At 54.8% G+C, this 26,366-nt stretch overlaps 1 protein-coding gene across 7 annotated transcripts in view; it reads left to right on the top strand.

Annotated features, from left to right (window-relative positions):
- The window catches only part of ASTN2 (astrotactin 2), an 850,745-nt gene that overhangs the window by 607,550 nt on the left and 216,829 nt on the right, over positions 1-26,366 (top strand). For 6 of the 7 annotated variants that reach the window (XM_077913090.1, XM_077913089.1, XM_077913088.1 and 3 more), the window contains 3 exons: positions 3,041-3,165; positions 7,012-7,116; positions 10,241-10,420. In XM_077913090.1, coding sequence (XP_077769216.1) covers positions 3,041-3,165; positions 7,012-7,116; positions 10,241-10,420 — 410 coding nt within the window. Of the gene's footprint in view, positions 1-3,040; positions 3,166-7,011; positions 7,117-10,240; positions 10,421-16,385; positions 16,405-26,366 lie in introns of those variants that run through there. The other variant, XM_077913095.1, reaches the window with a different exon arrangement.

Raw genomic sequence — 26,366 nt, 5'->3', positions numbered from 1 at the left:
GCGGCACCCGCTTCTCAGGGTTGGGAGAGGACAAACGTCCCGGCTCGGAGCAGAGCCTGCTGCACAGCGGGTGCTCACGGAAAGGCCGTGCTTGCCGTGCGCCTTGCCATCTCATGAAGGCCCACTGAACGCGTCATCCTCTTTCCCAGATGACATGATGGGGGTCTGCGGGGTCCGCCCCGGCTGAGCAGCTGGGGTGTGGTGTGGGCAGACCTGGGGCCCGGGGGTCAGAGCCCTTGGCACCTTCTGCTGCCTGCCCTCGCCTGCTAGGGGCGCAGATGCTTGGGTCTCCCGGGACGGCCCCAGAAGCATGCAGCCCACCCCGTGTCCCTGAGAGCCGGGCCCACTGCCTCCTCCGCATGGCTCGTTTGTTGTCCCCGGGTTAGCTGAGGAGACCTGGAGGACCAGGGCGGGGTGCAGTCCCTGTGAGGCCCTGGGCCCAGCTCGGCCCCACACGTGCATGTGTTCGGCTGCCTAGGGCAGGGGACACCCTACCCACGGCCTTATCTTTGTGGGAAGAGCTGTATCCCCACAGGCCCCGCTTGGGGGAGACAGGAGGAACGGCAGTCCCGCAAACCCTGGTGAGGGTACGTGCTCCTTGGGGGGCACTCCCAGGGCCCCAGAAGCCTCCCTTGTTCTATTCACGTCGCAGTTCCGCATGCCCAGGTGTGCAAACAGACCAGATGCTGACCAGGCGCCTAGGAACAGCCGTGATGCTGGGCCAGGTGTGCACACGTACACGCGCAGCCCTGGACAGGCCGGGGGGGCACCGCTGTGACACACGCAACAGCATGTGGGGCGACTAGAAGTGCACCGCCGTGCACACACGCGCCCAGCACACACTCGTGCCCGCCGCCCACCTAGCGGGAGCAACCCCCAGACCCGGCTTCCCCTCCGCACGCTCGCCCCCTCTGAACTTGGAGCCTCGGTGTTCATCAGCTGCAGAAAGGATACAGTTAACAGCCATCTTGCTGCGAAGGTTCAGCCGTTAGACGCACACAGAGCACGGCACCGGGCCCTAGCAACTGATGAGGATTCTGGATGTTGTGAGCAATGGTGGTGACAGGGATGATGATGGGGATGAAGATGGGGATGAAAATGGGGATGAAGATGGTGATGAAGATGGGGATGATGGAGATGGGGATGATGGAGATGATGGTGATGAAGATGGGGATGATGAAGATGGGGATGATGATGGGGATGATGATGATGAAGATGGGGATGATGAAGATGGGGATGATGATGAAGATGGGGATGATGAAGATGGGGATGATGATGGAGATGATGGTGATGAAGATGGGGATGATGAAGATGGGGATGATGATGGGGATGAAGATGGTGATGATGATGGTGATGAAGATGGGGATGATGAAGATGGGGATGATGATGGAGATGATGGTGATGAAGATGGGAATGATGAAGATGGGGATGATGATGATGAGGTGAAGATGGGGACAATGATGGGGATGAAGATGGGGATGAAATGGTGATGATGGGCATGAAGATGAGGAAGACAATGGGGATGAAGATGGGGACGAAGATGGTGATGAAAATGAGGATGAAGATGGGGATGATGATGATGGGGATGAAGATGATGGGTATAAAAATGGGGATGATGTCTCCTCCTCTGGCCCCCAAGGGGTGCTTAGGAGTCAAGGCACAGGGCGGGTACTCACCAAGGGAATGAATCTTGGGGGCAGGTGGGGGGGGTTGACAGGTGCCTAGGGTGAGGTGTGTGCCATGGGGTGTGACCTACAGACCAGAAGTGACCCAGCTGTGCCACCCCCCCCACACCTGCATCTTGAGGGCAGGGAGGGTTGACAGATGCCTAGGGTGAGGTGCGTGCTGCGGGGCGTGGCATACAGACCAGAAGTGAGGCAGCTGCGCCCCCCTACACTCCTGCATCTTGGGGGCGGTGGGGGGTGTTGACAGATGCCTAGGGTGAGGTGCGTGCTGCGGGGCGTGGCATACAGAGCATAGCAGCTTGCGAACTGCCAGAGATCCAGGCTCTGGAGGCATCACCTTGGCATTCCCTGGTTGGGTGTTCCTCTTTCTGGTTTTCATGTCACAGTGGCCCATTCCAGGGGGCAGAGTGAAGTGATGAATACCCTCTTCCCTTTGTCTATCTCCTCCCCTCCTCCTCCTCTTCTCCAGACTGTAATTTGTGTCTCGGAATGTGAAGGGACCCCAAATGTCAGATTTTAATGCAGAAATGCCCCCGAAACTGTTCCTACCAAGTGGCCGTCCAGGTCCCTGCTTGCACACTCTCAGGAACGGAAAACTTACCACCTCTCCTGGCAGGCTGTTGTATTTTAAGGCAGGTCTGTTGTGTAAACGATGGATGCCTGCCTCTGTGGGGTGCACCGAGACCATCCCACCTGCCCTAAAGACTCCCTTTGTTCAGGGTTCAGTCCCCTGAGGCCACCCTGAGGACTGCCTTGGAAACAGAGCTTCCCAGGATGGCCCGGGGAACGAGCACTAGCCCGGAGCGGGGGGCAGTGGGCATCTGAGAGCAAGTCGCTCCCCTTCCCTGGGCCTCAGTTTCCCCATCTGTAAAAGGAGGAGTCTGATCCAAAAGATCCCTTAGGACCCTTCCACTTTAGCAGACGCCCATTCTTTCAAGCCTCCCGGCCCTTCCTCTCCATGCACCCCACGCTGGTCTCCGTCCTCTCCCACTCTGGCTCGCCCCCATCACTGCTTATGCAGCGGGGGCGGTTAGCAGCCAAACGCACTGTTTGTGGAGCATCAGACTGTGTCTTAAGCAACTGGCAGCCCTGTCCCGTTAAGTGGTTCCGGGCACCCTGAGCTCTCACGTCATAGCGAGGAGCCCGAGGTCCTGAGTGGACCAGTAGCTTCCCGTGGACCCCACGGCTCGTGAACGGTGGGTCAGGACTCAGGCCACGTGCTCTGAGCTGGGCTCGGGGGGCCAGGGGCACGGCAGCCAGGACCCGCTCTGAGCCTGTGTGTGTGGCTCCGGGCCCCCCGCGGCCCCAGCAGCCTCCGCTCCCTCATCTGGCGGTCCTTGTGCTCCTCTCCGCAGGGAGAACAACTTCATCAAGGACTTCCCTCAGCTGGCCGATGGGCTGTTGGTGATCCCGTTGCCGGTGGAGGAGCAGTGCCGGGGGGTCCTCTCCGAGCCCCTCCCAGACCTCCAGCTGCTCACTGGTAAGACCTCTCCCAGCCCCCGACCACACGCCTGGCCTGCAGGTGCTGTCAGGCCTCAGCACCCCCGAGACGGGCCTCTCCAGGCCGATGCCTCCGTGAGGGGTGCGGGAGGGACCTGCCAAGCTGGGGGCTCCCACGGTGGGCTGTGCGGAACCAGGGGATCCCCTGAGACTCCCGACTCTGAGCTGAGCCTCATTTACCCCCAGCACGTTAACTGTAGTCACCTCGCTGTGCATTCGACCCACAGGACGTCCTCATCTCCCATAACTGGACCGTTGCACCCTTTGACCAACGCCTCCCGTTTCCCCTAACCCCCAACCATCCCGCCCTCCACTTTTATGAGTTCGACCTTTTCAGCCGCTACCTAAGACCGTGCACTGTTTATCTTTCTGTCTGACTTCTTTCCCTCCATTTAATCGTCCTAAAGTAAAATCCCTGGACCCCTCGACCAGGAGCCTCTCTTACTTTGCAGGCATTTCTTACACAACTTGATTTCGAACAAGGGCGCTGAGCCATTCTGTGGGGTGGGTATTATTTTTCCTGTTTTATATACGAGGAATCTAGCCTCAGAGAGGACTGGGACCAGCCCAGGTCACGCAGCACACCTGTCAGGATGAGACCCAGGTGCCACGGCCCCGGGACTTCTGTGCTTGACTTCCACTTGGCTCTGCAGCCCTCCCCCTCCATCCCTCCCCATCCCCAGGAAGCTGTCTTCTGCAGGCTCCCCCGGGGCTCCAGATAGTCTATCCCCCCACTCACGGGATGTCCTCTGCTCCCCTGCATCCTCTTCCCCTTCCTCTCCTATCCTTTCTGGAGGGACTTCCCTAGGATGCAAGGGGCCTGGCTCTGCTTCTGTGATGCAGACGTTGGGGTGGCTCAATCACTGCCCAGGGAGAATGGTGGCCCTGACGAGTGATTGACGTCTCACCGAGAGGGAAATGCCCCCCAGGGACGACCCTGCAATGTGGCAGACTTGGGTTTCAAACCCCCTCCACTGCTCGTGAGCCCTTGGAAGCTCCACGAGCCTTTCCCACTGCGTGATACAGACAGGACGGAGGCCCCACGTGAGCTGAGGGCCCCCCTCCCCGGGGCCGTGCACCGTCCCTGTCGTAATCCAGGCCACCTCCCTTGTAAACTGATTAAAGAGAGCATTTAACTAGTCCCAGGCCACATGACTAGTGTGTGTCTGTGGCCGAGTCAGGAGTGCAGCCCCGTGGGTCCTGATGCTGTCTCCGCTGCCCCACATCACCTTCCTGACCTGGCTTCCTTCCGAAAGGGCCCAGATACAGATCAAATGAAATCTTAGATACAAAAATGCTTTGTAAAATCTGTCTAAAAACCGCTGTGCCTTCCTTAATTTCCATAAGATCATGGAATCTCAGAGCTGACAGGGGCTGGAAAGGGCATCTAGTCTAATCGTCCTCACCCATGAAGAAATCAGGCCTGTCCTATCCCCCCTGAGTGCTGATTCCTCTTGGATACCCCCAGTCATAGGGAGCTCATCACCCCTTAAAACAGATATGACCCAGGTCCATGGGAAGGTAGGTGCGGTGCTCTGACAGGAAGGACCTTGGATCTGTCACTGATCTTTGTGTGCTCTTGAGCACTTTCTTCTCCGAGCTTCAGTTTGTTCTTCTGAAATATGGACTTTTAAGTTATTTTTGAGCATTGGGTAAGTACTGGAGATCGTAGGTGTAAGATGCTCGGTGCATCATGGTTCTGTATTAGTGGCACAAATCATTGCGGTTATTTGTTTTGATCTGAGGATCTTTGGAGACATCCTAATAAGGAAACTGTTACATTTCTAGAGTTAAAAAAAAAAAAAGTAATTTCCAGGAAAAACACCTCCCTCCATTGCAGAGCTTCGTTTTACCCCTGATCTTCGGCGGGTAAGAGTCGGGTAACATGGGGGTCAAGGATGAGTAAGGACCAGGGGAATAGGATGCAGGTGAGGAGGTGAGCCAGGAACTCGGTGTTCGTTGCGAGCCTATTATGACCCAGGCTCTGTTCTAGGCTCTGCAGGAGTGAGAATAATAAAGACCATGAGTTCAACCTCATAGAAGCTGACAACCCCCTGGAGGAGGTCATATTCCAGGCTGGAATCTGGGAAGGACCAGGGATGGAAGGAAGTGAAGGGCAAAGTGATGACCGCTTAGCGGGGGTGAGAGGCAACGATGACGGCTCTATGAGTGTCTTGAGAAAGAAAAGGGGTAGCATTTTTTTTTTTTCCTTTTGGACATCAGAGCACCCAGCGCATGAGCTACACCCATGGCCTGCTCCGGGATGCGCTGCCTCCCTCTCTTGAGGATGGGCCCCGCTTGCCAATACCGGCCCAAGCCTGCAGGGACTCGGGACGACCACCGACGGGTGGGGCGGAGGCTACGTGGCCACGGGTGTCTGGTCTTCCTCCCCCACCCGTTCTCCTTCTCTCCCCGGCCTCTCTCGGAGGAAGGCCGGGACAGGCAGAGGAGATAAACAGAGAGGACATTCTGATAACAAAACAACCTCGCTCCGGGAGACAGATAGTTGGAGATCATGAATATTTTACTTTAAAATGAAAGCTTCTTACAAAAAAAATTCTGTTATTCCTGAAAAGGCTAAGGAGGGGAAAAAAAAAAAAGTTGACAGCTAATGGACAACTTTAATACTGCAGTAACGTCCAGGAAGAAATCACTTGTTCCAATGAGAGTCTCATTTTAATCTTGGTATCAAATATCTCCTTAAGTGCCTCCTCACCAGGGGACAAGAGAAAAGGACAGAAAATGTGCCTGCAGCTTGCAGAGGATACGTAACAACAATCATATTAGCTGCTGATGTGACTGGCATTTCTTTCTCATGTATTTCCTCCTGATTGTAAACAAAAGAGAGGTTTCAATGCTGAGAGCAGAAAATTTAGAAAATGCAGATGAATATAAATCAGAAAACAAGACCCTTTAATACGCTCACCGGCCAGAGCTAACCACTTGCCGACGCCGTGTTGTTCTTGTCTTTGCTTATGCTTGGTCTATACCTGTGTTTCCCCCAAAAAATGCACTCTATGGACCATGAGGCCCCGTGAACCCTCTGGAAAAACGTGATTCCTTGGTCAAAAAGGTTTGCAAAATGCTGTGCCTGGGACTACCTTCCAAGGGCTTTAGGACGCGTATTGATCTAGTCGAGGTGCTAAGAAATTACACAGAGTTTTAAAGATCTTGCTTAACTTCGTTTAACTTGATCTTCCTCGAAACGTGAGCCTTTGTGTCTGGGCAGGTGTAGCTCATGGGATCCCTAGGCATGTCCCATGATTTCACATTAGAAAACGATGGGCTGTGCAGGGGTCAGCGAACACCGGGGCCCGGGGCCCGAAGGCGCCCACCCAACGCCGGGGGCATCGTGTGAAGGTGGCCCGGAGGCGATACTGGAAGGACGGGCTGTGGTTTGCTGGCCTCCAGCCTGCACGGTTTCCAGGTCACCGCAAGGCTTCCCGCTTCTGTCGCCTTCCTTGAGTCTCACGATGCGCCTCTGAAGGAATGTCAGCCTAGGGAGCCGTAGTGTCAGAAGGGGAAACCGAGGCACCGAGCTGTCGAATGACCCGTGGCAAGCTGCCCGCAGGGTTACGCGGCATCCCAGATCTGCTTTGGCTTTGCCTGTGCAAGCAGGGTCGGGGCTGAGAGCAGAGGCCGGGAAGAGGCCCGGAGGCAGGTGCAGACCGAGCTGCTGGCTCCAGGGAGGGCCTGCACACCAAGGCTGGGCCTCGACCCACTTAGAAGCGGTGGTTATTATGCGGGCTGGGGGGGGGGGTGCAGCGGTTTCAGTGAGTGCTCCCCAAACGCAGGCCACCCGTCACCTTCTCATTCTGTCCTCCAGGAGACGTCAGGTACGACGAGGCCATGGGTTACCCGATGGTGCAGCAGTGGCGGGTTCGAAGCAACCTCTACCGTGTGAAGCTCAGCACCATCACCCTCTCAGCAGGTGAGGAGCGCCGCCCGGGCAGCGGGGGGCTTGGGGTGATGCAGCACGCGTTCCCAAGCACTGAGGGTGTGCGGGCCCTGGGCTGGGGATGCTGAGGGAACGAGGCCATGCCCTCGCTGCCATGAAGGGGCTCACGGGGACCGTGCATGGACAAGCAGACAGACAGTGACATCCTGATGCAGTAGGTTCTGTGCAATAGTGGGGCGGCGGTTCCCCAGAGGAGGGAGCTGTGTGTCCCGAGGAGTCAGGGAGGCTTCCTGGAGGAAGGGGCATCCTAGCCGTGTGGGGAAGGGTGGCTAGGAGAGGGGCTGAATGGCAGTCCAAGTCGCCTGTACAGTCTATATATTTCAGGCTTGCGGACTACGTTCTTCTGGTCTCCCCTGGGTGATTCTCGTTCCTACCCCTGCCCTACACAGCGATACGGTGTCCTATACACGCTGCCCTCCCACACACGTACGCACACACTGCCCACGCTCCACCTGCACGAGCCCTGCGTCTCGGCGGACGGGGACGATTTGTAATTCTTAGGACGGGGCGTGTTCTTTCGTGCCTCTGTGACTTTGCACGTGCTCTTCCCTGGGCCTGGATCTCCTTGCCCAGAACACATCCCGCAGGACTGGCCGGCCCGGCCCGCGTTCCCTGCTTCTGCAGGAATCCCGTGCAACTCCCTGTACTAAGGCCCTCGTGTGCTTGACTCGTATCTGAGCCACGTGTTTCCCTCACTGACCCAAGAACTGGGGGTTCGGAGTGGGCCCCGCCCGTCCCTGAGCCTACGTTCCTGTGGCCCCTGTAACTAACAGACCATCAACACATCGTCGATACTTCTGTTTGACGAAGAAGTAAAAGAAAAGTGAAAACTGAAGAATCTAGAATGAGTGGAGGACTCTGGAAAAGAGGGGGTTTTCTACTCTGGCTTTTACTCAAGACGCTGCCCTTGGGTGATGGTCTGGGCGCTTCCTGTGCATTTGCCAGCTCTTTTCTTATCTTCTCTGTTTTCGGTATCATTTTGTTCATGAGGAACACGAGACTCTTAGCCCGGGAAGCAGAGGGCTGTCCCATCGGGATGTACAACTGGTCATTACTGCTGACGTTGACTAATAAGCACTTTATGATGTCTCGTATCTTAGGATTTCTATCAGTCCTGCAAGGAAGACATTATTCATCCCCCACCCCCCCGCCTTTTTTCCGATAAGGAAACTGAGGGTCAGAGAGGTTAACTAACTTGCCCAAGGTCACACAGCTTAGCAAGGGGCCAAACAGGAGGAGAGCAGGGATTCGATCACGGGTTTGTCTGCCTCGAAAAAGAGCCACAGGCCATCCCCGTGGTGGCGTTCTTCGTTATTTAAGAGAAGCAATGTCACGATGAACACCGCCGTATTCATTACGCAGTTGCATGAGTTAGCAGGTGGGTGGAGAGGGGTTGTCCTAATCAAGCATCCACTCTCTGAGGCGTGTTTCTGTTTCCCCCACCTCCCCACACCCTCCCACCTCACTTGTGGATCCGACTGCAGTGTTGCTGTTAGAACTACAGAGGTGTTATCAGCTTGGATTAATAAGGGATGATGCTCCTGAGGACCCCCTTGTAAGGCAGCTGTCGGCAAATCAGAGCTCAGTTTTAATGTTGAAGGAGGGCTCGCTGGCTCTTTGACATTTTACTTTGACGTGGCGCGGACTCCATTGCACTTGCCACAGTGGCGGTTGGTGTCCCTGCCGTGTGCCGGCGCCGTGCCCCGTACCTGGTTAGGGTGGTGGTGGGGAAGGGTGCATGTGCACAGTCAAAGACAAGTGGAGGAGAGCTTCTGCTTTCAAGGTGGTGCCCACTGAAGGTGCAAAGAGTCGGTGCCCTTGGCCTGGATTGTGTGAATAGCTTCTTGTGGGAGGTGGTAAGGGGGGTGACTTTCTGGAGACTCAGAGCACAGGAATGACGTAAGGAGGAGGTGAGGAGCCCATTTCTGGTGAACGGCGCTGTGTATGTGTGTGCGCCTTGCAGTTTGGGGGCTGTACGTGAAGAAAGGTTGGTGGAAATCTCTCTCACCGGCTGGGCCCCAAGGGCTGACTTGTGTGGGCCCTTGCTGTGGCTGGAAGTATAGACTGATGTAGGTGGCTCGTGGGCGATGCCCTCAGAGGCCTGGGATACCAGGTAAGGTCACTGGGGAACTGGTCATCCAGGGTCGGGAGGAGCTCCCACGAGTCTTCAGGCTCTTGGCCCAACAGCTAGGTGACCTGCCTGTCGGAGGAAGGAGAGAGGTGGGGAGCTGCAGTCATGGAGTGACTCCCGTGCTGCTCCGTGAGGCTCTGAGGGCCTAGGTGTCCTTGGCATGGGACCAAGGACAATAGAGCAGCAAGGAGGCCCTCGAGATGTCAGGAGAGAGACATCACTGTGCAAGGGAGGCGGAGACGGAGGCAGGAGGGAAGCAGCGCTATGGGAAGCCAGGCCGGGGATCAGATCAGGACATAGGGTGATTGGCAAACCCGGGGTCCCTCTGGGGACAGCTGGAGCCCTGGGTGATGGGCTGCGGTCGGAGGAACCTGTGTGTGTTTCGAGTGAGAGCAGAGGGGTTGGAATCCTAGCGGCTCCGCCCGGAGGACCGAGGAAATCGCTCCCAGTGTGACCTTTGACTTGCTCGTGTGCACCGTGGGGGCTGCCGTGTGGGGGCTTCGGCTCACCCGGAACAAGGGGGCGAGACCACCATGTGCGTGGTGCTCCTCAGTTGTACGGGACAGACTTCGGCTCTGACTTCCTCACGCTGACTTTCAGGTCCCGTGATCTCGGTGGCCAGGCGTGAGGCCTTCCTCCGCGGTCGGTTCCCTCTTGGCAGTAGTGTCTCGTGTGTCCCCGGGAGAGAGCAGCCTCTGCGGGGCGGCCAGGGGCGGCTGCTGTGTGCACTCAGATGGCGGCAGCCACCGGGTGACCCGTGGTGACACCAGATCCACACTGACCCCGTGGTGATGCCACCAGGTGACCCTGTGGTGATGCCATTAGGTGACCCCGTGGTGATGCCACCAGGTGACCCTGTGCTGACGCCATCAGGTGACCCCATGGTGACGCGGCCAGGTGCCCGTGGTGATGCCAGCCCCCGGCCTCTCCGGGCTGACCGCCTCCACGTGCTCCTCCTCTGTCCAGGCTTCACCAACGTCCTCAAGATCCTGACGAGGGAGAGCAGCCGGGACGAGCTGCTGTCCTTCATCCAGCACTACGGCTCGCACTACGTCGCCGAGGCCCTGTACGGCTCCGAGCTCACCTGCCTCATCCACTTCCCCAGCAAGAAGGTCCAGCAGCAGCTGTGGCTCCAGTATCAGAAAGGTAAGCGCAGGCTCAGCGGCGGGGCGGCCCGTGGGCCGCGGAGGTGGGGCTGCTCCGCGCTGACCCCCAGCTCTGGCGCCTGCCAGTGGTGTGGCCTCCGGCTTCCCTGCCCCTCTCCGGCTTCAGTGTCCCAGGACCGAGGGCGACAGCTCCGACCCTTTCCGTGCGGGCACTTCCTGAGCCCGAAGCTGGTGGCTGGGCGCCGGGGCCCCTGCCCCGTTACCGCGGGCCCCACCTTGCCCACGGTCTCTCCCGAAGCCGTGGAAGAGTTGAGGGACGGGCGTCATGTCCCTGGATGCCTCCTCCTTCCCGGGTGTCTCGGAAGACCCAGACCCCTGTGCTGTGCTCACCTCGCGTCTGAGGGGATGGGACGGTCCGAGCCTCTCTGGGGGGCGGGGTGGGGGGACCAGGTCTTGCTTCCCTCCGCTGCTCGGATGCTCCCAGGACTGGATTTCCTCGGCCGATGCGGGAGACCAGTCTCCGCCGCCCCCGGGGAGCTCCGTTCCCTTCCCGCCTGAGCGCGGCCCTCCCGGGGCCCCAGGCGCCCAGGTGGCTCCCTTGTCCGCCTTCCAGGGCGAGGGGAGCGGTTCCTGTAGCGGCGTTTGGAGAAAGACAGACGCGTGACCTGCTCGCGTTGGGGGTTCCAGCAGGTCCATGTCCGGGGGCCAGTGAGTCTCGTGTGTGCCACGTGCCCAAAGGTTCACGGGGAGCAGGTGGCAGGTGGCAGGGCTGCTTCCTGTCGCCACCGCTACGATTATCACCAATTAACTGGGGGAGGAGAGCTCTCTCCAGTGGGCGGGCGGGCTGGGCAGCAACTGGAAGCAAATCGGCTCCGAACCACAGGACGTGGCGGCCGGAGGGGGGACCTTAGGAGTCTCACCGGGCTTAGCGCCCCAAGCTTGCCGGCGGGGAAACTGAGGCCCAGAGGGAGGAGAGCTCAGCATGGCCAAGCCCCCCGGGCGGGCGGGTCCAAGACCACGTGGGGTGCTCCGTGCTCCCCGTCGAGGGCTTTTCGTGCTGCCCCTCTTCCCCGGCTGGACGAAGCCCCGATGCACCTGCCTTTGCCCTGTCCGGAACCTTTCCTCTTGCCCCCGGGGGGCTCGCACCCGCCACCGTGGCCTCAGCCCCTCCCTGCCTCCTGTGTGCCACGGCGTGGGGCGCGGGGCGGTTTATAGACGCAGGGGCCGTAATTGAGTTGTCTGGGAATGGCTCTGTTTTTATGGCTGTGACAATGACGGTCTTTAAGGAAGTGCATTAAATCAATAGAAGTCTCGTTGTCCTGCCCTATAAATAACGTGACACATCATTAAGCAGGGCAATAAGCTTCAGGACTTTGAGGTAATACAATTAGGTTATGTTTGTAGAAACCTTCGCTCACCGTGGCCACTGAGCTAACTCGCCGGGGCCTGCGCTCCGGGCCCGGGACCCCGCCGTCATGCTACATGCCGCGCCATCTCCATCCTCAGCTGCTCCCAGGCCTTGCGCGCTTCCAGCCCAGGAGACCCCACTCTCTCTAGGTTGCTTGGGCGGAGGCGCGCTTCCTCCGCTTGTTCCCGGGAAGGGCGCAGGGTTGTGCTGAGGCCACCGTGCCGCCTCTGTGTGTGCGCGTCCCCCTCCTGTCTCCCCACGGGCTCAGACCTCGATGGCACCTGAAACGCTACGGTCTTATTTCTTCAGTGTGGGACTAGTGACGTTTGCAAGTGGGGGGCTGAGAAGCTGGGGTTTTCCCCTGAAGAGGTTGGAAGCACTCTGCACTTGGAGACAGCAGGTGACCCCCTGCAGCCATCGACTCTGTGTGCTGGGCGTGTGCCAGGCCAGGGACCCCTGCACCCCCACCTCCGGGGGGAAGCGGGTCAGGATGGATCTGGGGTTGGGAGCGGATGGCCGAGGGGGCAGAGCTGTGGGAACAGGAGAGAGCTAGCACGGTGCGGAGCGGGACAGACAGGCTTCAGGTCCCCGTGGTCTTCCCACATCCCTGCCGGGGTCACCTCGGGCAAGTAACTTCTAAGCTCCTGTTTCCTTGTGCGTTACACTGGGGGCAGGGAGGGCGATGATTCTTGCATGTGGCTCGTGGGAGAGCGAGGTGAGATAATACAGGTACGATGTCTGGCACGTAGCAAGCACCTGAAGAACGGCGGCCAAAGTCGAGCCAAGCTTGTGGGCATCTCGGCCGAGGATCCTAGTCCTGGCCACGGCTCCTGCTCACCCGTGACGCACCTTATTCTCCCTGTGATTCACCTGTGTCTGTGTCACCAGAAGAGGACACTCCCTGAGGATGTCCTTACAACCTGGAGAGCAGAGGGCGGAGGGCTTCCGGGATCCCTTGAAACCTCCCATTTCGCCCTTTGACTTACTGTCCACACACTCTGCCTTGCTGTGACCGTGACGCACGCCTTTTTATCACCATTAAGACTCTCTGTAGGAAGTTACCCATCCTCGGGTGACCTGGGATGAAGACTTCCTCATTTGGAGATACAACAAGAGGTTTTGCAGTCAGACAGGCTCAGGTTCAAGTCCCAGCCGTACCTCTTACGGGCTGTGCGATCTTGGGCAAGGCGACCCACTCTCTATATGGCTTTCCTCATATGCAAAATACAGACGCCAGGGAAAGCCTAGGCCATCGGTGGGCCCGTCCTGCACGGAGCTGGGCTCAACCCGTTCCCTCCCGCCACAGCTGCCCAGCTGCTCAGGTAACTCTGCTCCCAGGTGTGTGTAGGTACACGTGTGTTTTTATGGTGAGGTCGCTAGTTTCCTCCCGTCCCTTGCCGACTGACTCAGGACCAAGGACAGGGGTGGGTTGGGCTGAGTGGAGCCAGTGGGAGGGGAGGTGGGGGGTGGGGGGGGTCTGCTCCCTGCATTTTGGTCGTTCCCTGTCGTTCTCTGGGAGGATGGTGATGGGTGCAGAAACCTCGGTCGGATTTCAGGGGACCCTGAAATCTCAATTACTCCTTTCCCGTGGAGAAAGTGACTATGGAAGCTGAAGGGTGTGTGCATGTGAAGGAATCGTTCATTGTGTGTGTGTGTGTGTGTGAGAGAGAGAGAGAGAGAGACCAACCGAGGGAGGTAGGAGGAGTCAGAAAAACACAGAGAGATAGACAAGTGCACACCAGAGTGCATGCATGTGCGCTCACACACACACACACGACGGAGAGATAAAGTGTAGAAGAGGAAACGTATGCAATTAATACAACTTTCCCAAGTGTGTAGACTCGGTGACCCTGGGAAAGGACGTTTTCCAGCGAAGGTTATGCTGCTCTTAAGACTGGGGTGGTCCGTGGTTATTGAGACGTCCTCACAGATAAATGCCTGTTGCCACCTTTAGAAGACGTTTTATCTCTATTATAATTTCCCAAGACCGTCCAAGGGAATGAATTTCTGCATTTCCATTTGAATTACAATGCAGTTTTGAATGTCAGCTGCAGCATTCCCAGTCCACTGTTTAAAGGAGTCCTGGCTGTTTGATAAGGTTGAGGTGGGAGGGGGCGGGGGGGGGACAAGGGAAAGATGGTCAAATGTTGGGGCCTTTGGCGAGGACACTTGTGGCCGAGGGGCGGAGGGGTGGACTGGGCTGGAGGACTCTCCTGGGCTTTCTGTTCCCGAGGGAGCTGGCTTCAAAGGCAGCATCCGCACATGAAAGGAGCCCTCTCGGCGGAGACCTGCCGGGGTACCGGTTCACTGCTCTGTACACTTAATTATCCGGGGACAGTTGCCGGTTGCCGTGTGCTTGACCTTGAGTTAGCATTCGATGGAGCTGGCCGTGTCCTGCTTGAGGCGCTCTCTGTGTTTGTGGCCAGGGTCCCAGACCTTCCTTGTGCATCACCCCCCGCCCCCCACTTCCTCCTGGCGTCTTCCACGTCTGCTTTGCAGGCTCACCCTCCTCTGCCAACCCGGACCATGGGGCTTCACGGGACCCTGGCCTGGGCCCCTCCTCCTGGACTGTTCTTCTCTCTCTGGGGACCCTGTTACTGTCCTTCCACTGACGACTCCCGCTTTATGCCTCTGCCTGCAGGCGCTCTGCTCACAGTTGCTCGCATGCCAGCCCCCTTGCCCCCGCCCCCCTCGCCGCCCATTCCGTCCCACACAACCTAGTACTTTTCTAGTGTCTCAGTGAAACATGCCGTGACCTGTTTGTAGGCAGGGCCAGAAACTGAGTCCTTCTTAACATCCCCCCCCCCATTTCCCAGATCTTACCCATTTTAATTGCCAACTAGGTCTTGAATTTGCCCATTTCTTTCCATGTCACTGCTGTGCCCTGTGCCAGACCACCATCATGGCTTGCCTGGACTCTAGGGTTGACATGCTACCTGGACCTCTTGCTTCTGCTCTTGTCTCCCATCAGTCCAGACCACACAGCAGCCCTGAGGATGTGGGCCAGTCAGTTTTCTCCAGAGAGAACCCACAGGGTGGATGGATGGATGGATGGATGGATGGATGGATAGATAACAGTCTCTATTATATATAATATTCATAATATAAGACATATGATATAAATATATACATATACAGAGAGAGTAAAAGAGAGAGAGAGAGAGATTTATTATGAGAGATTGACTCATGTGATTATTCTGCAGGCTGAGAAGCTCCAAGCCAAGATCTGCTCAGCAAACTGGGAATTCAGGAGAATTCCCAAAGCTGGTAGCCTTGAGACCTAAGAAGAACCAGTCCTTCAGTTTGGGTCCAAAGGCAAGAAGAGAATGATGTCCCAGCTCAGAGGTTTAAGCAGGAGGGGTTCTTGCATACTCCTGGGAGGGTTGGCCTTTTTGTTCTAGTCAGGCCTTCAACTGATTGGATGAGGCCCACCCACATTCGGGAGGGCAGTCTGCTTTACTCAGTCTACTGATTGTTTCTTTTTTTTTTTTATTATTGGTGTTCAATTTACTAACATACAGAATAACACCCAGTGCCCGTCACCCATTCACTCCCACCCCCTGCCCTCCTCCCCTTCCACCACCCCTAGTTCGCTTCCCAGAGTTAGGAGTCTTTACGTTCTGTCTCCCTTTCTGATATTTCCCACACATTTCTTCTCCCTTCCCTTATATTCCCTTTCACTATTATTTATATTCCCCAAATGAATGAGAACATATAATGTTTGTCCTTCTCCGACTGACTTACTTCACTCAGCATAATACCCTCCAGTGTTTCATCCAAAACATCGTCACCGACACCCTCACACACACACACATCCACGATACTCTTTGACCAACTATCTGAACACCCCATGGCCCAGTCAAGCTTACATATAAAATTAACCATTAACAGACTTGCCCTCCTGCTGCTTCTTGGATGGAAACTCCTGGGTGCTTTGTCATTGCCCCAAGGCTGATTTCCAACCTGTTCCCCACGACCTCAGGGCCCTCTCAGATCTGATGTGTCCCCGGCCCCCCACCCCCCGCTCCAGGCTGTCCGCCTCTCGGGCACACCCAGCCCAGCCTCACAATCCTAAACCACAGCGGAAGTCGGGGATCGGCTAGGCAGGGTCCCAGGGAGGGCGAGGAGGGAGCTGAGTACCCTGCCCCCTGCCCCTGCCCCGTGGCCTCCGTGCAGTTACTGGTAGGGTACGTCTAGCTGGGAGGTAGGGGGTTCAGAGCGGGTCAAGCCTGAGCTGGACGCTCACTGGTCTGCAGCCCGTCAGAGGAGAGAACGAACTTCTTTCTCCCCAGAACCTTGCAGGAAGACGATACAGGATGTGGTTCATTAAACACAAATAGGCCCATGAGACTGCCATTTCCACCAGATGAAATTACCAAAAAAAAAGCATTTGTTCCCCGGTTTAGATTGAGTCCATCTGGAACGGAACACCCTAGTCATTTTCCTATTGGTGCACACCAAGAATAATAATCCCTCGCCGTGCTCTGCGCGCAGCCGCTCGCCAACCGCTTTCACGTATGTGCATTTTTTTTTCATCCAATTTACTCCTCGCACAAGCCTGGGAGGGAGGCTCTGGTATCTGCATTTCATGCTTGAGGAGACTGAGGCGCGCGAGGGTAAGATGGCCTGCGGGGGTTCACACCAGGGAGCTTGGCACGGTGGGTGGGGATTTGAACCCAGGCTGCTTTCATCACGGGGACCATGTGTGTCCATACGGCGGCAGCTTCAGAGAACTCTCCAGATGCTGGCGTCGCGTCCGACCCAAGGGGACCATCTGCACTCCTGTTCCGTTGCCCCATCCACTGCTGGAAGACCTGCGGGAGGCAGAGGCTCCGCGTGCTGGCCCACGGGGGTGCGGTGGGCAGGGGAGGAGGTACTCTATGCACCCCACCCCACCCCCACCCCCCACCCCCGTTTAGCGGCAGCATCGCAAGGCAGGGCCCAGTCCGGGCTCGTCACCGTGGCCATCCCAGAGCCGGGGGAGCTTCTCTCTGAGGGCCGGCCGTGGTTGCAAGGCGGCGGGGAGCTGCTGCCTGGAGTGCCACGGGTCCAGACCGGGCGTGGTGGCAGGAAGGCAGTGATGGCTCAGCACCACCAGCCGAGGGCAGGGGAGGAGGCAGCGGCGACTCTTGAGTAAGGGTGTTTCCTATTCTCGGCCCACCTGGCTCTTCCCGTTCAACAGATGGGCAAGTTGAGGTCAGCTCCCGCAGTCAGAACCTGCCGTTGCGGAGGGGGACACTTAATAACCAGGTAGCAATGGGGTTTGGTTGGTTGGTTGGTTTTTGGTCTTCACCTTCCTGGAAACTCAGAGCAAAATCAACTCTGATTTTGCTCCCTGGGGGCCAAGGCCCCCCACATCCTCCAAGGGGGCCGAGTTCCTGGAGGATAGACCGCACGTTTTCTTCGTTCAGGGTGCGTGCACACACGAGCTCCTCATTACCTGAGGCGTTGGAGACTGTGCCTCTTGTCCTTCCGCTTAGGGAAGCAAGGAGAGGTTGCTACTGTTGTACACCAGGTGCCCGGATTCTGTTCGGACAGGGGCCTGCTGGGCCGCTCGACCCCTCTCACAGTCGGATGCCAGGCAAGCGCCACAGGGGCGGAGGGCGGAGGGCTGTCAGGTGGGACCTTCTGACTCAGCAGGCTCGCACTGAGGATGTGGAATGTGCCTGGAGATGAACGTGGGGCTTTTGTCCTCTCTTTGCCTTCGACGCCTTAGTGAGGACAGGGGGGCCTGCAGGGAACACAGGTGCACCGAGGGACGCTTGTGCCTTCCCCAGGTGGTCATCGGCAGGTGGCGGAGCCTCCCTCCAGATTCCACATCACCAGGGTGCGTCCCTTGCCGCTGTGTCTCCTGTCCTTCCTTCGTCCCTTTTCGCCCCTCTCTGCACGAGTGTGTCCAGCCCCTGCTATACGGCAGGCTCTGTATCAGGTGCTGAGGCTGGCACGGTGAGCGAGACCCTCTTCCTGCTCTCGGGAGGCTCACAATCGAATGGCACAGGTTAACCTGGGAGCAGACAACTAACAAAGCTTTTGATGGATGATGCTGTGGCGGGGAAGCTTGCGCGTGTGCATGTGTGCGTGTGTAGGGTCGGGAGTGGAGAAACCGAGGCCAGGAGACTGGTCCTAACTGCATAGGGCAGCCGGGAACTTCCCTGGAGCAGAGGACAGCTCAGCAGAGCCCTGGGGGGTCTGGGCATTATCACCCCGGTGGTAGGGGTGGGTTGCAGGGGTTGCAGGGGGCAGGACACGAATCTGGGGATGTGGAGAAGCCTGCCGAGTGCTGAGCCCACTCAGACCAGCCGGGAGCAGTGAGCCTGGATGTCTTCAGGTGCTCTTGAGGGATGCCACTGGCCTTGTTTTTTTTTTTTTTTTTTTTTTTTTTTTTTAGATCTTTGAATGTGTCTATGCCCCAGTCCTCTAAGTAGTCCAAGAAACTGCCGTTGCCTCTGCCCCCAGCCGCGTACTCTCAGGAGAGGCTGAGTCTTCGGGGGCCTGCAGTGAAGTCAGACCCCGGGGCCCATTTCGGAAGTACCTGGGGAATAGTTGGAAAAGCACCTGAACCGTTCGGGTTGTCGTGAAGATGGGATGAGATCACGGGGTTAGTTGGCTCCTGGTAGGAGCTCAACGCCAATCAGTGGTCGTTGCCCACTCCTCCCCAGAGGAGCACCTTTCAACAAACACCAACGTCCGCGTCAGGTGTGTGTGGTCCTCTGACCCATGTGCCACATGTGTGACGGAGGACAAGGCACCTTGATTTCTCGGAGTCTCAGCTGAGCCTTAAGGTGGCTGCAGTGCCGCTTGCTCCGCAGTATTGTTAGAATGAACTGGAACAATGCCTGTGAAGTGATTATCACGGCACCTGGCATGTAAGAAGTGGTCAGGAAATCGGGCTCTTATTATGATTATCATTTATTCTTGTGGGACACGATCGCGTGGGTGAGGATTATGGTGACCATCGGCTTTCTGCCGCGGGAGGCCTAATGGTGCAGCTCTTTCCAGTCCTGGGTGCGGGAGCCCGAGGGAACCCTGAAGCCACGGCTGCTTTCTCTCTTGCGTGATCCGCCAACCTGCGTTTGAGTCCTGCCTGAACCTGGGGGTGGGAGTAGAAAGCAGAATTACGGGAAAGTGCAGCCTGGAGCCCAGCACGGGGGCCCGGGGCCTGGCTGCGGAGCGGACGGCGCACGAGAAGAATGTGTAGTAGGGCTGTGTGTGCTGCCTAAGGGGGGAGCCGGCTGGGCCCCAAGGGCTGACTTGTGTGGGCCCTTGCTACGGGCCCTGAATCACGTGGTCTCGCCTTGTTCTTAATAAGAACCGCCCCCCCAACCCCTTGTCCCCATGAGGTCCTGGGTATTATATCCATCCTCCAAATGAGAAAACTCACCTGCTCAGGGTCACCTGGCTGGTAATAAACAGGCAGAGGCAGGGCTCCATCCCGGGACGGCGCGACTCCACAGCCCCCTTGCCCTAACCCATCGTGTAAGGACAGACACCACGTACTGAGAACCTCTTTTGCCGGCAGGCACTCTGGGCACTTGGCATCTCATTTGATCCTCACGATGACCTTCTAAAGAGGGAGGGGGGCTTTCTGCCTAGGAAGCTGAGAATCAGGAGGTGCCAAGGGGGGAGGGGGGATGTATATAACTGGGAGGCACAAGGTCGGTGGAAGTACTTGCTCTTCCCTTTCTTTTCTTGCTTGGGGCCCTCTCGCCGTTTGTGCTTTGCTATTACTTAACCACAAAGGGTGCTCCAAAAAAAAAAAAAAAAAAAAGACTGTTCTTTGTGAGAGGCATCTGAACCGGGCAGAAGGACTTGAGGAGTGAAAACAGGCAGGCAGGGCAGCATGATGCCCGCCTCCGAGATGTCCTCAGGCGGCAGGCGCCAGGTCCTCGTTGCCTAACGCCGTGGCTCCGGGTGAGGGTGCAGGCTTTGAGCTGGGCCTTAGAAATCAACTTGACCATGGATCCATTGGGCAGGAGCTGGTCTTAGTTGTTTTTATCTGACACTTAAGCCCTAGACCCCAAGGGTCCCTCCTTGGGTGCCCAAGGAGATGGAAGGCTCCTTTTAGAGATCTTGGTCCAAGAAGCCCCTGAGGTCAGGGGCATCAGAATCGCTGAAATTTATGGCTACAAAGATTCTTAATTCAATAAATCTATTATGATGGATGATGGAATGGGTGATGAGAAACTTGCTCAGAGGGAACTATAAATTAGTGACAGGGTTGGGACTCCAACCAGCTCCCTTTTCATTCTCTCTCCGTCCTCCTTCCAAGGTGTGCTGAGAGGCAACTCAAGAGGCCCTGGGTCTGAAGGGGTCCCCTCTTGCATGTGATGGCCTCATTGAGACGTATCTTTTGTGAGCCTTCTCTTCCAGGGGTGGTTTTGCACAAAGACAGCATTTAGGGTTTTCCATGGGAAACACAACTTGTCATGATTTTGTTGTTGAGAAGGTTTCTTTAAGGAAAACGGAAGCTGGGGTAACCACTCCTCCCACCTTTTAACCACATCCCATTTTCTGTCCCAACGGGCTTACTGTCAGCGATTCAGGGAGGCAGCTGGTGGGAGGGGCGCAAGGTGGCACGGCAGCTGGTGCTAAATGGGACACCAAGTGTTCATTTATATCAAGAGATGAGTGAGGCTGACCGCCCCCCCCCACCGCCCCCAGGCCCTGGTTTTGTCCAGCAATGGTCTTTAGTGCCTACTCGGTGGGAATGCAGCGGTAAATTAAATGTGGCTCTGCCTTCACGGAGCTCCGTGTAGACTTGGAGGGAGACAGGTAACGAGGAAATCACAACACAGCATGTAAACGCCGGGAGGGGGAAGTGCAAAGTGCGGTTTGGACGCCCGACTCCCAACTGTGTGATGGGTCAGGAAGGGGGCATCCCAGAAAACCTGCAGGAGGCAAGAGGGAGCAACAGAAGTGGTCCAGGAGAAGGAAAGTATCACGGGGCAAGAAAAGCAGGTATAAATAAATAAATAAATAAATAAATAAATAAATAAATAAATAAACCCTGCAATAAGAGGGGAGAAAAAACCTGTCTGGAGCAGATTGCTAGGAAACAGTGCTGAGATAATCGTAGGAAGATAGAGGGGCAGGAGCCGAATCCCACTGGGTGTGTGGACCACATTCAGAAATGTGTCCTTTTACCAGGAGCAATTTAAGGTCGTTTAAAGATTTTATGCAGTATTATTTGCCTCTTACAGTTTGATTCCGGTTGATTATGATAGGGTTTGGCTTGGGATTGAAGGAATGTTAGATTGAGTCGGGAAGATCAGTTAGGAAGTGGTAGACGTGTTTCAGGAGAAAAATAATAGCGGCTCGCCGTTTAGTAGCCATGCAGCTGGAGATTTAAAAAAAAAAAAGTAAATAAGTAAATGGGTGAGAAACGGTGGCACTGATGTGTTTCTCAAAGTAGAACAAAAGAACAGCGGGTGTTGGAGTGCTGAGCTCAGGTTGAAATATGTTGCGTCTGGGGTTTCTCAGGGACATCTTCATCGGACACAGCAGCCCACGGCTGACAAGCTAGTTGGCAGGATGAGGTGGGCAGCTGGGCATAGACCAGTCTGGTGATCCAGAAAAGAAAAAAAAAAAGGTAAGACCTGAAAATGCAGGTTTGGGACCTCGTTGCAGAGGTGATCATCACAGGAGACGAAGCTTTGGGTGAAAAAAATCACAGTTCCCCTTTTGCAACTTGTTTCCTCAGGGAGCAACTCACCCTATTGTGTAGTATTTGTTTGGGCAAATACTTTTATTTGGAAAGCCTTTCCTTCATTCAGAGAGGCCGTCCTCACGTCTCATGTCTGGCCAGCTTTAACTTCTGTAAAACCTTACGGGACACCGAGGATCAGTCCTAGTGCAGAGTAGGCTGGAGCTCACATCTCCCGATTCGTTGAGGAGGGCAACGGGCCTACGCAGCCAACATCGTGGAGCAGAAGGGAAGGATACACACTTAAAGGGGTTGGGCTTCATCATGTGCACCTTTCATTTGGCTAAGAGCTTTGTGTGTGTGTGTTAAAGATTTTATTTATTTATTCATGAGAGACACAGAGAAAGGCAGAGACCCAGGCAGAGGGAGAAGCAGGCTCCATGCAGGGATCTGGATGCGGGACTCGATCCCAGGACCCCAGGGTCACACCCTGAGCCAAAGGCAGATGCTCAACCACTGAGCCCCCCAGGCGTCCCTGGCTAAGAGTGAATCAGCCTCTATGGGAAGTCCAGCGTATAGTGCCCAGTAGTGTACACATCACACGTTTCCTCCCATCCGTGCACGTTCCATTCTCCTATATCCGGCCCCTGCATCATGATTAGGTGAGACTGGCATCCCTGCCCCCTTCCCACCCTTTGAGCCATGATATTTCCAATTTATTTCTACCACTTGTGCAGAATCATTCGATTTTTGTTGTTGTTGTTGTTAAACAAGTTTCAGATGCTTGGGCCTGAGTTTTTATTCTTAAGTTTAAATACGAAGTATCATTCCCCGAAAATGGGTCTTATCCGTGTGGTTGCTCATAAATTACATTCATAAAAATGTGTCATATGGTGAAGTTGTTTTAATGTTGATCTCTAAATCTCGGTCGCCACTCGAAAGTAGTGGGATGGACTGCAGCCTGGTATGTGTGGTTCAGAGGGTGGAACTGATGCTGCCGCACACACACCCCGATATAAAAGGACCTAAGACTCACATGATGAAGCTTTCTGCTCCCAAGCAGGTCCGAAGTGGCTTGAGAAAACAGGGAAAGGAGACTGGCTTGGCTTGTATGGGATGGGTGGGGGGTGGAGTAGGGTGGAGGTGGGTCGCCGTGGTCCCAACTTCCCTCTGGCACCAAAGGTAGGAGTACCTAGGTTTGCCAAGTGAGGCCTTGAATGCTGTCAGGCTTCAAGCGTCAGATGTGGAAGTCAGAATCTTTATTACAATTCACTCTGGATGTTTGACGTGGTTGAACGCGCACTTGCGTAAGCAAACCATCATGGCGCTCTATGAGTGCTGCAGTCTGATGGTGGTAGAGGAAATGAAAATTCTACTAAATGCCTTGTATTGAGAGCCCAACATTGTCTATTTTGTGCAGTGAAATGAGGGCTTCGGCCACGATCCATAATGTCTGGAATTCTGTGGGCGATAAGGAGGGTTTTGGTGAGGCCTTTTATCATGGATTTAGTATGTGTAAAGACAGGTGCGATTCTGATTTAGGTTTTCGGGTATCTGTGACACAAGAAATTCCCAGAGATCTGCAACCTTGGAGAGAGACTTGTTGCTGTTGGCTGGGCCAGATGAGCACATCATTGGCAATGGCCCAAGAGTCTATAAAGATGTGGAGATAGAGCTGCAAAGAGAACTGCATGAAGTTTGGCCAGTTGTGCAGACTCTTGGGTCCTGTCCCATGATCAGGAACATCCCAGTTAAGGGCTGAAAAGTAGCAGCCTTCCAGCAAACTCCATCACATATGGTGGTGGTGACACCACTTATAAAGTATATAAGCTGTTTGCTCTTCACTTGGTGGATCCCAGGGGACTCCTCAGATAGCCAAGGGGTCTGGGAAAGGGGGTGACAAGGCATCTGGCAAAGGACCGAGGATGGAGGGGGCACCCTGTCCTGCAGGTGAGGTATGCCGAGGCCTAGGTTTGGCTCTAGGCTATAGCAAGGGCGCCTCAGTAGCTGTGCTAAACTTTCAAGGTGCTGCTTCCATGACTCAAGGTATAACGGGTGGGCTAGGGATGGAGGGCCTCGGGCTCAGGTCTGTAACAACCAGCCTTTGTTTCTAGGAGAGCCCACGTGGCAGCCAGCGGTTGCATTCTAATGCCGTGTGTTAATTTTTGTAGTTATTTGAGTTAATGGATATTGACCTGGAGGAAAAATCCTTTTATGCTAGCCATCTATAGGAAGACCTAAACACACATATTTCTGTTTTAAAACAAATACACATACACATACATAAAATTTGTGTGCGTGCACGTGTGTGTGTATATATATATAATATATAATATTTTATATATATATATATAAAATCTTGACTCCATTTAACCTCTCAGAGTGTCGGGATGACATCCTGACTACTTTAATCAAAAAACAACCCTTTAGGCTTTATGTGCAGCTTTCCTTGTGGGAGTCAATACTGTGAGTTTTGCCTCTGCCCCTCCGGCCATCCCAGCCTCCCTCCAATAGGTTTTTAATTAAGAAGCCGAGCAGTGCCACTGCTTCACCGACACAGGTCTGCAATCTCCCCCGGCATTAGCCTGAAAATTTTACATCAGTACACCGTGGTGGGGGGGAGTCTTTGCCTCCTACCAGGGGAGCCAGGTTTTCTGAGCACCTCACACGTTCAGAATTAGGTACCTCTACATACGCTACCCCATGTATAGCTTTCGAGTCTCACAACAGTGCTTTAAAACCTAAGCTGTCCTTGCCTTCCAGCAGATGAGGAAACGACAGTTGGACAGAATGACGCCAGCTAGTAAGTGACCCACGGGTACAAGAATCGGGGTGTGGTAAAGCAACTGGACCAAACTGGAGTATAACGTTATTTACAAAGTGCAGGTTCTTTCTACCACTTCAAACACAATTTTAGGAGGCATTAGGCAAAAACACGGAGGCAAAACTCAACTCAGTGTCTAGCTGGTTAAAAGTTAACTGAAACCATAGCGCCAAAAGGGGCTTTACTGGTCATCTAGTCCAACCTCTCCCCAGGCAGGGAAACTGAGGCAGAGGTATGTGATCACCCGAAGCCACATAGGGAGGTCAGAGGCAGAGCCGTGATGCAGACCTAGACCAGATCCGGCGACTTTCCCACTAGAATCCGCTGCCCGTCCCAGAGCTGCCTCACCAACTTCAGACTTAGCCAGGGTAGCATGAATATTAATGGTATTGACAGGATACAGCCATAGGTCTGCAGCGTAAGTGTGTATTTTGCTAAAGAGCCTCCTACCTCACCATTGCCCTGCTTGTAAAATTCATCCAGGCAGCTGCTGTAATTTGTTTTGAGATCCCTTGAGGGGCTGTACGTCCTGAGTACAAATCAACAGCCTAGTCAGGTGCAAGATAGAGCCCTGAGTTTCATACTAGGCTCTGCCTTCCGCTTCCCTCCTACGGAGCTGGGTAACACTTCACTTTTAAGAGGCCATTAATTAGTACTAGATTAAAAGTACAGCTACTTAAGCATTACTTGCCTTACCCACAGGGGCACTGCAGGACTCCAGCCAAGTTTATCCTACTGACTTGAATAATGGAGTATCCCTCTGTGGACTGTCTCAGGCTGCAGTGTACGTTGGGATTGGCCCTTACCATCACTCAGGCAGCGCCTATCCCTGGCCTTTGAGGAAGTCTAGGGCTATGGAACACTAGGTTTCAAGTATCTTAGGAAAGACGGCAATGATTTCTGAAGAAGTAGGCTCGTTAACATCATTTATCACATTGCTTTTCCTTCCCTTCTGAACACTTGGCATAGTGCCTGGCCCACAGTAGGTAGTCAGCAAGTACTGAATGGAGGATTGCTCTAAAACCCTAAATTCTATATACTCAGACTGATAAAGGGAAGCCAGGACTTAACCAAACTATAAGCCATTAGCTTGCCTTTAGGTTCTCATGTACCTTATTAAAGAGCTTCCTACGAATACCTTTTTATCCAATGTAAGGGGTTGTGTTAAGAAAACTAAGGTTAGTGGAGGCCCATCATCATTAGCGAGTCAAGTAAATAACAGCCAATTAGATGCCTGAGGATATATATATACACACACACACTGTGTTAGGCACCACGCGACATGCTCACAGTAATTTATACAATTAAAGAAACATGAAATAGGGAGAGTGATAATAAAAAGGAACAGGTGATGCAGGGAGGGGACGCGCCGGAGAAAAGTTTTGGTTGACGACTAGGAACCTGTAAAATAGGAAAGAGGTGAAGTATCGTTTGGAGGGGTTGGACTGCCTCACACCACTCGTTTTAACCACACAAGGAAAGAAGGTTGTAATAGCTACCACTTACTGAGTATGCCAAGGATTTTTCACATCATTTATCTCACATCTTAACACCCTTCCTTCGGAAAATCATTTTCATCATTTCCCCAAAAGGGGAAAAGTGAAGTGCCTGGCCCTGGCCTGCGTGAAGACCAGCAGGGCTGTAGTTCAATGGTTTCCGGAAAGTGCCCCGTAGATTCACAGGAGTTTTGCAGAGTGGGGGTGGGGGTGGGAGGGGTGCGCAGGTTAGGTGAGGGGATAAAGCCTGTTCTGCAGGGCCCACAAACCTGCTTCAACCAGAGCAGCTGCTCTTTGATCTACTTTACGTAACCGACTCCCACGTTAAGACTGTTCCTAGAATCAGGGAACCACTGCTTAAAAACAAGAAACAACAAACAAAAACTGCTATCATTGAGGAAACGAGTTTCCTAGGGTTGTGCTATGTACGTAACAGAGTCGACAGGGTAGATCACTGAAAATTGATTGCACTAAGCACAGCCTCTAAAATATTCACATCGAAGAAACAAAAACAGTCAGGTTACACTTATGTCCACTCTGGGCCAGCAGACAGCTGCTTGGTGAGGACCAAGGCAGGAGTGTTGGTCAGCGATGGGTGGCCCTAAAGGCCAAATA

The sequence above is a fragment of the Canis aureus genome, chromosome 10, assembly GCF_053574225.1.
Source record: "Canis aureus isolate CA01 chromosome 10, VMU_Caureus_v.1.0, whole genome shotgun sequence".
In the NCBI taxonomy this organism is placed as follows: domain Eukaryota; kingdom Metazoa; phylum Chordata; class Mammalia; order Carnivora; family Canidae; genus Canis; species Canis aureus.
Note: the sequence above shows the minus strand (reverse complement) of the source record. Positions and strands in the feature narration are given on the sequence as shown.